The sequence below is a fragment of the Canis lupus genome, chromosome X, assembly GCF_011100685.1.
Source record: "Canis lupus familiaris isolate Mischka breed German Shepherd chromosome X, alternate assembly UU_Cfam_GSD_1.0, whole genome shotgun sequence".
Classification (NCBI taxonomy): domain Eukaryota; kingdom Metazoa; phylum Chordata; class Mammalia; order Carnivora; family Canidae; genus Canis; species Canis lupus.
In genome coordinates, this window is record NC_049260.1 from 60,976,943 (window position 1) to 60,990,672 (window position 13,730).

At 35.8% G+C, this 13,730-nt stretch overlaps 1 protein-coding gene across 1 annotated transcript; it reads left to right on the plus strand.

Annotated features, from left to right (window-relative positions):
- LPAR4 (lysophosphatidic acid receptor 4) lies at nucleotides 1-12,271 on the plus strand. The gene is made up of 2 exons (XM_038586541.1): nucleotides 1-541; nucleotides 9,832-12,271. Exon 2 carries the CDS (start codon nucleotides 9,912-9,914, stop codon nucleotides 11,022-11,024), a length of 1,113 nt encoding a protein of 370 aa, XP_038442469.1. The 5' UTR covers nucleotides 1-541; nucleotides 9,832-9,911; the 3' UTR covers nucleotides 11,025-12,271.
- The last annotated feature ends 1,459 nt before the right edge of the window (nucleotides 12,272-13,730 follow it).

Consider the following 13,730-nt stretch of genomic DNA (forward strand, 5'->3'; position numbering starts at 1 on the left):
GAACTTTTTATATTGTTAAGTGGCTCTTAAGCGGCTAATTCTTGACTGTGAAAACTGCTTTTCCTGGGCAATGCTCTTTAAGGAAAAACTTCTTCAGTCCAGTGATTGGTGACTAAGGAAACGATGGAGCACAGGGGATTGGGCGGGATCTCGGCTCCTAATAATGCCTCCTTGTCCAATGAAAAGCATTTCCTATTGAGACCCCCAAGAGTTCCCTCAGCCCTCGCTACGGCCCGGACTTTGGGCCTTTTCTTGTGTCCTGCTTGTTAAAGGCCAGCCGGCTACCGCATTCAAGAGAGCCATTCCTTAACAAAGAAAAGAGATAAATGTAAATAAGCTCACAGTTTCAGAATGAGCGGTTTGTTGTAAGAAACTTCGGCAGCCCAGAGCCTGTTACTTTGGGCTGGGCTAATCTTTCCCTGTAAAAAAATAATGGATTAAAATATGCACTTCTAAAGTGCAAGTTGTCCATTTACATGTTTATTAGCTAATTGTCTACAGGCATGAGCACATTCTTTCATCTTGCAAACTCTTTCTTGGGGTAAGTCTGTTTGAGAAAGATTTGATTTGGGTGTTTGGGGGTGGAGGAGCGGCATAACAAACTTCAGCAGAATCACTGATGCTTTGAGTGTTTGGGGAAAGAAGTTATACTACAACAGAAGTGCTGAAGGGGGATCGTCGTGTTGAATCGTTTAAAAAAAACAATAATTTCTATTGTTTTGGCAATAATATTATTTCAGTGGAAGAGATACTGGATTTTCAGGCTGTCGTTTCATGTAAACACAGTTGTCCTAAAGAGCGCATTTTAAATCAGAGTAATTTAGAAATTCTTCTGGCTAGCTTTGTATTTCTTTGGTTTGCAATTAATTTGAGCTAATGTGGTTTCTATTATTATGAGGTTTCTTTTAGTAAAACTATCTGTGGCAGTTTGCCTTTGATGCTTAATTGATTTATGGAAAATGTGACATTTTCTATACTGAATGATTCGTGAACTTTACCATAAAAGAAGAAAGATGTTTAAATACAAAACTAATTCTGGCATAAGTTGAATTTGATATTATATTTGAAATTAATCACTGTTTTCCGTACAAGTGCAATAATGTGACATTTATAACTTTTTGTATATGTTGGATATTTTAAAGACTTTTAGTAACAAGATCTTGTTGAATTGATAAATACTGTGTTTTAGTTATTTTGCTTTAGGAACTATAGTAGTGTGATTCATCATTATTTCAGCATGGAAAAGACCAGATGAATCTAAAGATTAACATTTAGAGCTTGGTGGGATTATTCACCTTACCAAATTATACCATTTTTCTTTTTATTTGAGTAACATGAAGACAATAATGTCCTAAACTCCAGATTATCCAGTGGATTAGAAACCTTTATTTTTCAGAACAAAATTCCAAACATATCCCATTAACATAGAGTGTAAATCCTTTTGCCATGTCATAGTTAAAAAGTTGCACTCTTGCTAAAAAGGATGAGTTCAGCTGATACACTTGATGGCATTTATATTCTAAAGCATTTCCTATCAATCAGAGATGTGAATTAATGCCCAACTGGAAAAATCAGCCTGATCTTCCAGAATTTGTACTCTTTGTGAGTTAAAGAGAGGAATGGGAAGATACCTCACAGGAACACTAAGGCCAATCTTAGCTAAAGCTTCATCTATTCAATTTCCTTTGAGAGAAAACACAGTGAGAATTGTCGCCCTTGCTGTGGTGTGGTCAGGGACAAATTGTGTAGTTGTCCTTTTTTACTGTGTATGGTTATCATGTATATACTTTGATCTTGGCCTTCTTAAGGGGGAGGGAAAAAAACCTATAATATATTTATGAAGATTAGTAGTGAAAATTGAGAGCTTAATAGGAGATTAATAGATTCCCACCTACCACTGGGACTCCAGCCTTACTTTTAGTAGGTAAATAATTGGTTATTAGAACAATGCATAGGCTAGGTAGTCTACTGATTATATATAGTTATGTTCTGAAGTACTTTGGCAATCTTATATTTTGAGAAGACAGTTAACTGGGGAACAGGTAGAAAAGGTCAAGGATTAAAACCTTACACCATTAGAGCCAATATACCTGCTGATATGGGCATAAAGGGGATGAGGAAAAAGAGGTCATTAGGAAGACCTTAGGATATAATGTCTTGATCTGTGATTCTTAGCTCCTGGCACTAATTAATAATATTTGCTTCTGATATTAAAATAAATCTAAACTATGTGGTAACACATGTTACCTTATTGTGTAGTTAGACTTATTGTGGTGATCATTTTGAAATATATACAAATACATAATCATTATGTTGTACACCTGTAACTAATACACTGTTGTATGTCAATTATACTTCAATTAAAAATAAATAAATCTAGAAATAGTTTCATTGAGTTTAATAAAAATTAATTTCCTTTATCTCAGACTTTGAGGGATTATTATTTTTATTTTGCAGAAATAAATGGGAACAGATGGAAACAACTGATAGGAGAGAATAGCCAGTGAGGCCACTGTCATAGCATCAGTTGAAGGCTGCTGACAATCAAAGCTGAAGGTGGAAGGAGAATAGAAACTGAGGTCCAGAAAGGGACTGTGAATTGCTCTCACACAGTTAGTGATGGGGCTGGATGTGGCCAAATTAAATTAATAACAAATATGAAAACCTCTGGGTATATGAACTTCCTAGTTTGCTTGTATTCCAAATAAAAAGAAGTTTTCTTCATAATCTATATCAATTGTGAATACCATAAAAGAATGTTAATGCTTTTGTCTTACCTTAAGATAAACCAGTAAATAATATTCATTTTATTTAAAAAATATTGCTTCCTAGAGGAGTGTGAATATCAATTCTCCTTAATATTAAGGTGATCTCAAATATATTTTAGGTTGACTCATTATTTTTTGTTTTGGTTCTCTTAGATTAGAGAAAAACTATTAGAGAAAAATTTCAGAAGAGTTGGAGATTTTTTTTTTTAACCAGTCTGCTTTGTTTAGGCTACTTTTGTTCAGAAGATGGTGAGATATGACCATGGTGTAAGTTTGGCACTAGCAGATGATGCTTCTTTACAGGCAGTAAATGAATAGTGTTCAAATGCAGGTGGTACTTGTAAGAATTCCATTGCTGAGTATTTCTAGTTCTATGCCAGTACTTTGGGCAGAGCTGTGATTTGAAGATGTTACAGAACATGCTAGGCCTAGGACATGCTAGTAGAAGCAGCAGTGATCGTTAGTGTGCTAATAGCCAGTAATTGAAGCCTTGCTAATATCACTGTAGTTCAGGTGAGAAAGAAATTCAGCTGGGGTCGGGGTGCAGATTAGGGCCAAGGCAGTGCGGTCTCCACCTGTTGTTCCAGACTTCTTTTCTTTCCTCTTCTCTTATCAAGGTCCCTATTCAATAGTAAGATTTTGCCAGAGAAAGAGAAAAGAAAAAAACAACCAATATAATTTCAGGCCAAAAAATATAAATCTCCTTTGTTCAATTATTTTTTAATGTAATGTATTTTCTTACAGAAGAAGATGAGGTATTTTTATGCCTTTGTCATTAGTTATCTTTAATGATAATAGATAATACAGACTCATGGACTTTATGTTTGTCAACACAAGCTATAAACGATGGCTCAACAGTTACAGGTTTGAAAAATAAAATGTTATCTGCAACTCTGTAATAAGAAAATTCAAAATATTTAGGTACTATTTTAAAATATGTTGGATTTAATTTACTGATTTATATCATATAATACTTTTCTTTATCTTATTTTTTAAAGATTATTTATTTATTTATTCATGAGAGACACAGAAGGAGAGAGAGGCAGAGACACAGGTAGAGGGAGAAGCAGGCTCCATGCAGGGAGCCCGACGTGGGACTCGATTCTGGGTCTCCAGGATCATGCCCCGGGCTGAAGGCGGCGCTAAAATACTGAGCCACCCGGGCTGCCCCATTTCTTTATCTTATAATCTTAGTATACATGTTATTGGGAAAGTCTCTCTATGGGACACTATTGTGACTAATTCTATCCCATAGCAATCATTGGAGGAAATCCCTAAAAATAGTATCTCCAGAAAGTTCATTAATTATCCAAGTCTTGGGAAATCTTCATTGATTACCCAAGTCTTAGATAAAATCGGTGCTAGAATATGATTAAACTGATGTGATGAGTACCACTCTCCTGGTAATGACTTTCTCCAAAATTCTTAATTTCATTCTCCAACTTTTTTTTTTGTAACCAATACTCCAATACCTCCAATTTATTGTAGATAATAAGACCCAGAACTCCAGAATGACTGGAGGCATTGTGATTGTTTATTATAATTCAGACATTTTTGGTGTAGATGTATATGGATCCTTTGATTTAAGCCCTCTGTGCCATTGGTATATACCTTTAGAGATGGGAGACATATTATTTTATTTTATTTTATTTTATTTTATTTTATTTTATTTATATTATCAAAATCAGTATCCAAGTATGTCAGGTGAATTGGTATGAAAATTTATAACTAATTTGCCTGCTTAAATAGGAATAATAAATCCAAGTTCTCAGTTGGCATGTATGAACCACACAGAATTTGGAAATGAACTCTTTTACAAACAACCAAAATATTTCCCAAAAGTTCTGGGACATCTGCTGAGATAATAGACAATTTCATAATATTAGGTTAAGCAATTTCTCTGCAGTTATCTTACTTTATAATTGTTAGAGAAAATTGTACTTTAGTAGGGTTGATGCAATCGTTGGCCTCATGATGTTTGAGCACTAAAAAAAATATTATTTTTCAAAGATTAGACTGTGTCATCAGGTGAAGGGTTAGTGGGAGACGATTATTTTAGTGAAAAAAAATCAAGTTAATCACTGAGGTTAGGATCTGCTCAGATTAGGGCCTGTGTCAATTTCCTGATCTTTTCAAATAAAGTGAGGACACAAAACAGCCATTATAATCTCAATGCAAATCAAAATCAACATAGAGAAATGATTTTTAACAGGATATTTCTTGCATCAAAAATAAATGAAGCTTATCAATCTGAGCATTTGACACACCACTTGGCTTGCTTGGCATGAAACCTGATAGAGATCAACTTCCCTGTTCACTTCTGGAGTAAAATATTTACTTATGGTTTCCTCCATATTAATATCATAAGGCTAAGTTATATTTTAAAAACTATTATGAAACATCAACCAATGCATAGGAACATCAATTAATTAGAACCATGTGTATAATGGTGACCTGTGCCTGTAACTTGGTCTTACCTGTTAGCAGTCACTCTCATCTGAGAAGCAACAGTCTAGACATATTCCCTATTATTCCAGCAGAATGGTTTCAATCTGTATATTTTTTGCAACTTTTTTGTATTTTTTTAGTTTGCTTCACTGCTAGATATTTATAGGCAAGGACACAATAGGTTTTGGCTTCCTCTGAAAAAGTATTGTCAATGTTCCTAAGTTTCAACCGGAGTAGAAAGAGGAAATTCTCTGGGGATCAGAAGCGCTCTGATCTGACCCAAGCTCAATAAAAATGGAGCAAGGTAAAAGAATTTGAATATACTCTGCCTTCAAGGCCTTGTCTTCCTAAATTCTGGACTGTGGGGGAAAAAAAAGCCAGCCTTTCTAGGCCACTAGAAATATACCAGGAGTTAGAACTTTGTTTTCAATGTTATCATCTGAAAGTTTAGCATTTAGTGAAGTAATTTAGGTATTCATCTTTATAGGGCCAAAAAGCTAGCTCCACTTCCTCCAGTAGCCCCAAAGACTCCAAACATGGCATATTTCATCATTAGAATTTTTTTTTAAATGTGAACACTACTATGAACTGTTAAAATTGAGTCCATATGTGTAGGTCAAGGTTACAAATTCATTGACGGTCAGATTACCCTTGGTCAACCTCCAGGTGATCTGCTTCCTGCCCGTTGTCGGTGAAAATACATCCACCCAGTATTCTGAACCTCCTAGATGATTAATTATTGGAATTATTGCATGCAAAGGTCTTTACAATAGTCTCACACTACCTGCAATGGAGTATGTAATTAGCTGAAGCAGCCTATATTTTTTCTTTTTCATCTCATCTGAAGCTCATGTTTATCCTTTGTCTTCATTCAGTGCATGGTATATTGGCAATTTATGAAAATCTAGTGGTTAAAAAACAGTTTCTTTTAGTCCAAAGAAAGGAAGCCAGTCAGAAGAGACCTTGTTTTTTTGTATACCATTAATTCTTCATTAGAATCAGCTTGAGAGCCAAATGCTTCTCTGATTTTCTTTAACCATAGCTCAAATGGGAGATAGTCCTTTTCAGGACACCCTCTTGGATTGTCCTATTATGAGAAAAATTGTGTAAAGGTTGAAATTTAAGGGGGTCTTTCTGAGGCATAAGGTAAATATGGTGTTAGGAGAAAGATGTGTTGCTTGGTAAAATAAGTTTACCAAGAAAGATAGCGACACAAGTGTCCAGTTGTGTCAGGGAAAAAAAAGGAAAGAAAATCTTCCATCATGTTTCTTTGTGATTAGGTAGGACTGAATACAGGCAAGCTCATAAAATTACTCACAAGCCCTTTTGAATCTTCCTTGCCTCAGCTGTGAGGCTCAGAGGTATGTTTATACAGGGAAGAGAAACAGTATAGTCAAGTTACAGAGTGAACTAGTGTCTGAATCAGAAATAGAACTCTTTGCTTCCAATGCTGTGTTAAGTCCCAGCACCACACCCTAACTGCTAGACAGCAAAGGTGCTAATGTGTTCAAGCAAAGGAAAGCTATGAATAAGGCCTTAGTGGCAGTTCCCCATGCCCTGTCTTCAGGATTGAGACTGTAATGCTTTCTTGTCTGTGGCCCTTTCTCTCCCACAGGATTTGGTTACTCAAAGTAGCAAAGCAGAAGTGCCAGACTGCCTGCTGTTGGTGTAGTATATATATGTTCATCAACATAAATATACGTTAGTGTAGTATATATGTTTTCCATTCAATTTATGCATAAAACTGAATGGAAAACAAGGGAGACAAACTTCACCTATTTGAGATGCACCGTCTTGGGAAGTACAAAATAATAGCCAGTGAACTAGAAGCAGGCTGTGTAAAAAGGTTATCAGTGGGCAGAATGGAGGGCATCTGGGTACAGATGTAGAGGCATCTGTTAATGAAACCATTTTCCAAATAATCTTATTGGCAGTACTTATTGTAGAAGGCAGGTGCAAGCAGATTATAGTGAATGAAACTTGGCTTTAATATAAGGGATTTTCCAGTCCCTTAATTTCTTTAGATTGTGTAATTATGTTACAGGAATATTTTTGACTCTCTTGATTTTTTTCAACAGTGAAAAAAATGGCCTTCGGACTAATGGGTAGTGAGTTGTGGGTGTTAAAAATAGTATATAGGGATCCCTGGGTGGCGCAGCGGTTTAGCGCCTGCCTTTGGCCCAGGGCGCGATCCTGGAAACCCGGGATCGAATCCCACGTCGGGCTCCCTGCATGGAGCCTGCTTCTCCCTCCGCCTGTGTCTCTGCCTCTCTCTCTCTCTCTCTCTCTCTCTCTCTGTGTGACTATCATAAATAAGTAAAAAATAAAAAAAAATAAAAATAGTATATAAAGTGGTTTAAGCAATTGAGGAGTTTGGCATTCTTTTTCCTTCTGCCATAGCATTGGTGAAACAATCTGCATAAACCTGGGTCTACAGTTCCCAAAGTAAGATATGAGCCCCACTGAGAGTTTTCAGGTTCTTCCTGTTTTTGCTGATCAGCTTCAGTGACCTTAAACATAGTGAATGCATATTGTTCTTTCTGAGAAAACTGGAAAGAGTGTGATGAAGTAAAGGAGCAGAGAGGATAAAATTTGAGGAATCATGAACCAGAAATACCTCTCAAGGCCCTAAATAAAAATTAGCAGCACTGACATCTCCCCAGCAAGGTCCTCTTTCTTACACCTCTTCTTCTCCTCATTCTCTAATTCTTCAGTTTTAATTTCTTTGCTACTGTCTTTCCCATCTCCTCTTTTGCTCTTCTCACCTATTTTTATTTCTTCTCTGTCTGTTTTTTCCTCTCCTGGACTTTACTTGGTCAAGGTTCCTACTATACATTGCTTTTATTTATCAAGGTTGATTGTGGCAAATGTTGAGCTGGGCCTGTGGGATGAAACGGCCAGGAAAGAATATGATCTTAGTGCAGTGTTAAGCTCAGGGGAGGCACTCCATAAAGATCTTTTGAATGAGAATTGAGGAATAGCAAGTTTCCAATCTTGAGAACTTTAGCTGTTAAAAATGACAACTCTTTGATTTAAATCTAATGAGTCATCTTTCCAAGGTCATTTCTCCCTCTAGGCACTGCAGTGAGTGAATTTTTTCCCCCAAACCAGTTTTTTTTTTTTTCTCAATGCAAAGACTGGCCAAAGTAGCTCTATATCTTAGGCAGCTTTCTCCCTCCACTCCCTTCTCTGTTTATATATATAGAGTGGCCCTTTGACCTGTTCCCTTGGAGTTGGAAAGAATGAGTAATATAAGGAGGAATCACTTCAGAAAAATTAATTTCACATTTTAAAATATAATCATATGAAAATCCATTATTGGATATGTCAAGGAGCAAAGACCACTTTTAGTCCACATCCTCCTCATTGAAAATAATTCATTCAGCAGTTACTTGTCCATAGTGTATTACAGAGAATTAGAAAGACTGTTCCTATGGCAGCTGCTAACCTAGGAAGTTAGTAAGATTTCTATATGCACCTTAGAACAATGTTGGCCCAGATACCCAACAAAGATGATTAAGTTAATGACTGCTACATGTATAAGCAGTGGCAAGCAAATGGCAGGTAACTTTTGATCAAAGTGTGGGGCAGGGAGATGGGCATTTATGTCAAATCTACCTTTCATATTTCACCTGTATTCAGCCAGAAAAGGTTTTATAGATTAGGGTCATTTTAGGAGCTGAAAGCATGAAGACAACTAATGGAATGGAAGGGGAGAAGACATCCTAGGCTAAGTATCTAGCAAGAGAAAAACATGAAAAGTGAACTACAATCTGCAAGAGGGAATATCTGAGATTATTATTTGAATTATCACCCTAGAAAGTCTATGTAATACAGTGAAAAATCTTTTTGCCAGAAGCTTTAATTAATGGAGGGATTCTTGCTCTCTGAACTCACGTTTTAGAAGAAAAGGTGAATTAATAATTTACTTCAGAAGTTTAATTATAACTTCTTTAAGAGCATGTCCTGGAGGTCCCATATTGACCTGTAAGTCTTGTGCAATGCAACTAGTACTTAGACAATGAAATTTACTAGTATTGGAAGAGAGATTATATAATTTAGATTAGTTTAACAATACTTTGGTTAGGAATAAGAAACCTGAATTCTGATTCTGATGATACCATTTGCACATTCTTCTAATTTTGACATTGTAATTCTAAATTACATAAGCTTCAGTTTCTTCTTCTGAAATATGGTGATACATTCCTGTCTTGCCTACCTTATGGTGTTCTTGTGGGAATCAAATAAAACACATTTTTGAAAGTTAAATAATTCCATATGAATTTTAAACTATTAGTGTCATTTTGATTATTAGAGGTCTATTTCCCCATCCTCATTCCCCATCCCTGCTTGGGTTCTTAAGTACCCAATATCTTATTCTTGTTCATTGCAGTGCTACATGTAGTATTGCATTTTTAATACTGAGTGTGATCTCTCCCAATCCTGCAACATACTCTTGTAGTACCTTTTAACATATGGTTGGTGCTCAAAATGTACTTGTGAAACAAAATTGAATGTGTGTATTGTTTCCAATCTGAGTGGACAGGATATCTTTTAGTCCACAGAAATGAATGGAAGGCAGATTTGATTATTCATTCCATCTTGTCTCCCATAGGAGGAAAATATTTCTTACCAGTCTCTAGTCTCAAAGTGGTGAAACCTGCAGCCAGCAGGCCTTCTGAAAAAAAAAAATCCATGGGTGACAGAAGATTCATTGACTTTCAGTTTCAAGATTTAAATTCAAGCTTCAGACCCAGGTTGGGCAATGCTACTGCCAATAATACTTGCATTGTTGATGATTCCTTCAAGTATAATCTGAATGGTGCTGTCTACAGTGTTGTATTCATCCTGGGTCTGATAACCAACAGTGCCTCTCTGTTTGTCTTCTGCTTCCGCATGAAAAAGAGAAGTGAGACTGCTATTTTCATCACCAATCTAGCCCTTTCTGATTTGCTCTTTGTTTGCACTCTACCTTTCAAAATATTTTACAATTTCAACCGTCACTGGCCTTTTGGTGACACCCTTTGCAAGATCTCTGGGACTGCATTCCTCACCAACATCTATGGGAGCATGCTGTTCCTCACCTGTATTAGTGTGGATCGTTTCCTGGCCATTGTCTATCCCTTCCGATCTCGTACCATTAGGACAAGGAGGAATTCTGCCATTGTGTGTGCTGGAGTCTGGATCCTAGTCCTCAGTGGTGGTATTTCAGCCTCTTTGTTCTCCACCACTAATGTCAACAATGCAACTACCACCTGCTTTGAGGGCTTCTCCAAACGTGTCTGGAAGACTTATCTGTCCAAGATCACCATATTTATTGAAGTTGTTGGTTTCATCATTCCTCTGATATTGAATGTCTCTTGCTCTTCTGTGGTGCTAAGAACCCTACGCAAGCCTGCTACACTGTCTCAAATTGGGACCAATAAGAAAAAAGTGCTGAAGATGATCACAGTGCATATGGCAGTCTTTGTGGTATGCTTTGTACCCTATAATTCTGTCCTCTTCCTGTATGCCCTAGTGCGCTCCCAAGCCATTACCAATTGTTTATTGGAAAGATTTGCAAAGATTATGTACCCAATCACCTTGTGCCTTGCAACTCTGAACTGTTGCTTTGACCCTTTTATCTATTACTTCACCCTTGAGTCTTTTCAGAAGTCCTTCTACATCAATACCCACCTCAAGATGGAGTCCTTGTTTAAGACTGAAACACCTCTGACCACAAAGCCTTCCCTTCCAGCTATTCAAGAAGAAGTTAGTGATCAAACAACACATAATGGTGGTGAATTGATGCTAGAATCCACCTTTTAGGTAATGAGAACTGTCTTTAGGTTCAGATATGGTTGTTCCTATGATTTTTCCTATGCTATGAACAAGACAAACAGTTTGAAGCTAATGATACTGAAAATGGATTAATGTACTGAATAGTCAGATACATTTATTTGAATGTTTATTGTACATATGCTGTTTTGTTCAATAATTATAGGTCAGGTCTAATTACAACAACCAAAAGAGATTGCCAAACTCTTCTGCTGGTTTTTAATTTCATTTATCACATTATGTAGGTAGCCAGTGGCCTTGACTTTAGTGATCTGGAGATTATTTTAAAAATTTTTAAGAAGATATTTCCACTCTGATAATATTTGGTAATTAGGTTGGGCCTATAAATATAGAACAAATTCAGGGATTATTAAAAAAAGTTTGTGTTAACTACTGATAGTTAGTCTTTTTTTCCTTTTTTGTATTGTCATAGAATATATTTTAGCACAAGAACATATTTTAGCCTAACATTATTAATAAGAAATGTATCAAATTTAAAAGAGCTATCAGAATTTATTGCATATATTTTGAAAGTAGAAACATAAATTGCGTTTGCCTGAATATGGATGGGAAGAAACAAAATTAGCTGGATTTACACATTTGTAGTTCCCAGCAGTGTCAGGTTTTTTTTTTTTTTTTAGTTCTTCCTTTTTTTACACTGCATTAAGATTTTCATATAAAACTTCAAATCCGGGATCCCTGGGTGGCGCAGCGGTTTGGCGCCTGCCTTTGGCCCAGGGCGCGATCCTGGAGACCCGGGATCGAATCCCACATTGGGCTCCCGGTGCATGGAGCCTGCTTCTCCCTCTGCCTGTGTCTCTGCCTCTCTCTCTCTCTCTCTCTGTGACTATCATAAATAAATAAAAAAAAATTTAAAAAAAAAATAAAATAAAACTTCAAATCCAGAAAGCTGCTAAATACATGTCTGAAATAAATACAAAATAGAAAATCACATAAAACAGCACGTGTCCATTTAAAAATTAGCAACACCAATATTTTTTCTTAAAATTTCCAATTATCTTTCTTTTGACAGACTGATTTTATAAAATATTGTTCATATGAGATTTTGTAGCACAATGCAGCCAGAATACAGCTGCATTTATGCCCTGCTCAGGAGCAAATTGAAAAAAAAAACAACAACAAAATAATAACAAAAAATAGAACACATTTAAAAATCTTTTTTTTTTAATTTATTTTTTTTATTGGTGTTCAATTTACTAACATACAGAATAACACCCAGTGCCCGTCACCCATTCACTCCCACCCCCCGCCCTCCTCCCCTTCTACCACCCCTAGTTCGTTTCCCAGAGTTAGCAGTCTTTACGTTCTGTCTCCCTTTCTGATGTTTCCCACACATTTCTTCTCCCTTCCCTTATTTTCCCTTTCACTATTATTTATATTCCCCGAATGAATGAGAACATATAATGTTTGTCCTTAAAAATCTTTATTAAAATGTTCTTAATACTATTTTGGGGGGTGAGAGTAGACATCTGTAACTTTAAATCACTTATTCTTTCATATTAAATTTTGGAGCAAACATAACCAGATTGCTGCTGAATTTGTGTCCAGGTTAGGAGCATATTGAAAAAAATACATAAATCAACCCAAACCAATACAACAAAACTCAGGAAAAAAAAAACAATAAAACCATAAAAACAATGAAAAATAATTCCTAATGCTTGCATTTTTATTTAATTTTTGAGTTTCTGTAAATTTAAAAATACTGTATCATTTATATAAAATTTTGGAGTACAATACAGGTAGAAATCTGCTAAATTTGTGCCCACATCAGGATCAAATTGAGGGGAAAAACCCATAAAACAACCTCCCAAAAAACAAAACACATAAAAATTTAGAACATGTATTTTTTTGAGCATTTGTAAAACTTTCAAAATACCATGACTTTCATATGATGCTTTGGATCAAAATGCAGTTAGAAAGCTGCTAAACTGGGACCCCTGGGTCCTAGCCCTGGGGGGCTCAGTGGTTGAGTGCCTTCCTTCAGCCCAGGGCATGATCCTGGAGTCCCGGAATCGAGTCCCACATCAGGCTCTGGGCATGGAGCCTGCTTCTCCCTCTGCCTATGTCTCTGTCTCTCTCCCTGTCTGTGTGTCTCATGAGTAAATAAGTAAAATCTCAAAAAAAAAAAAAAAAGCTGGTAAACTGGTGCTTAGTTCAGGAGCAATTAGAATCAATATTTATAAATATACAAAAGAAAAACTTTTTTATACTCAAACAATAAAAGAAAGTAATCTTTAAAACATTTTACCATGTACTGAATGAAATGTAGATATAAGAATATTAAGACATGTAGATAGAAATTCTGAGCACATATAGCTTGAAAGGTGCTACATTTGTGCTCATTTCAGAAGGAATGAAAATAAGTTCCCTCATCTACATTCTTCACACTCACACACAAAACAAAACAATTAAAACATTGCAAAACAATAAAACATTCTTAAATATTTACTAATCAATTTTAAAATATTTGTGTATGGCAACTTAAAAATACTAAGACTTTTAAAGTAAATTTTCCAGGAACAATGCATCTTATAAATTGCTGAAATTGTGCTAGGAAGTGATTTTAAAAAACAGCAAAAACAAAACAAAACAAAACAAAAACAAAAACAAAAACAAACAAACAAAAAACACCCAAACACCATAAAACAATAATAGGAAAATAAATCTTTAAACAAT

What these genes read in the sequence shown, in the direction of transcription:
- LPAR4 (XM_038586541.1), top strand. Translation starts at nt 9,912, where the DNA reads ATGGGTGACAGAAGATTCATTGACTTTCAGTTTCAAGATTTAAATTCA.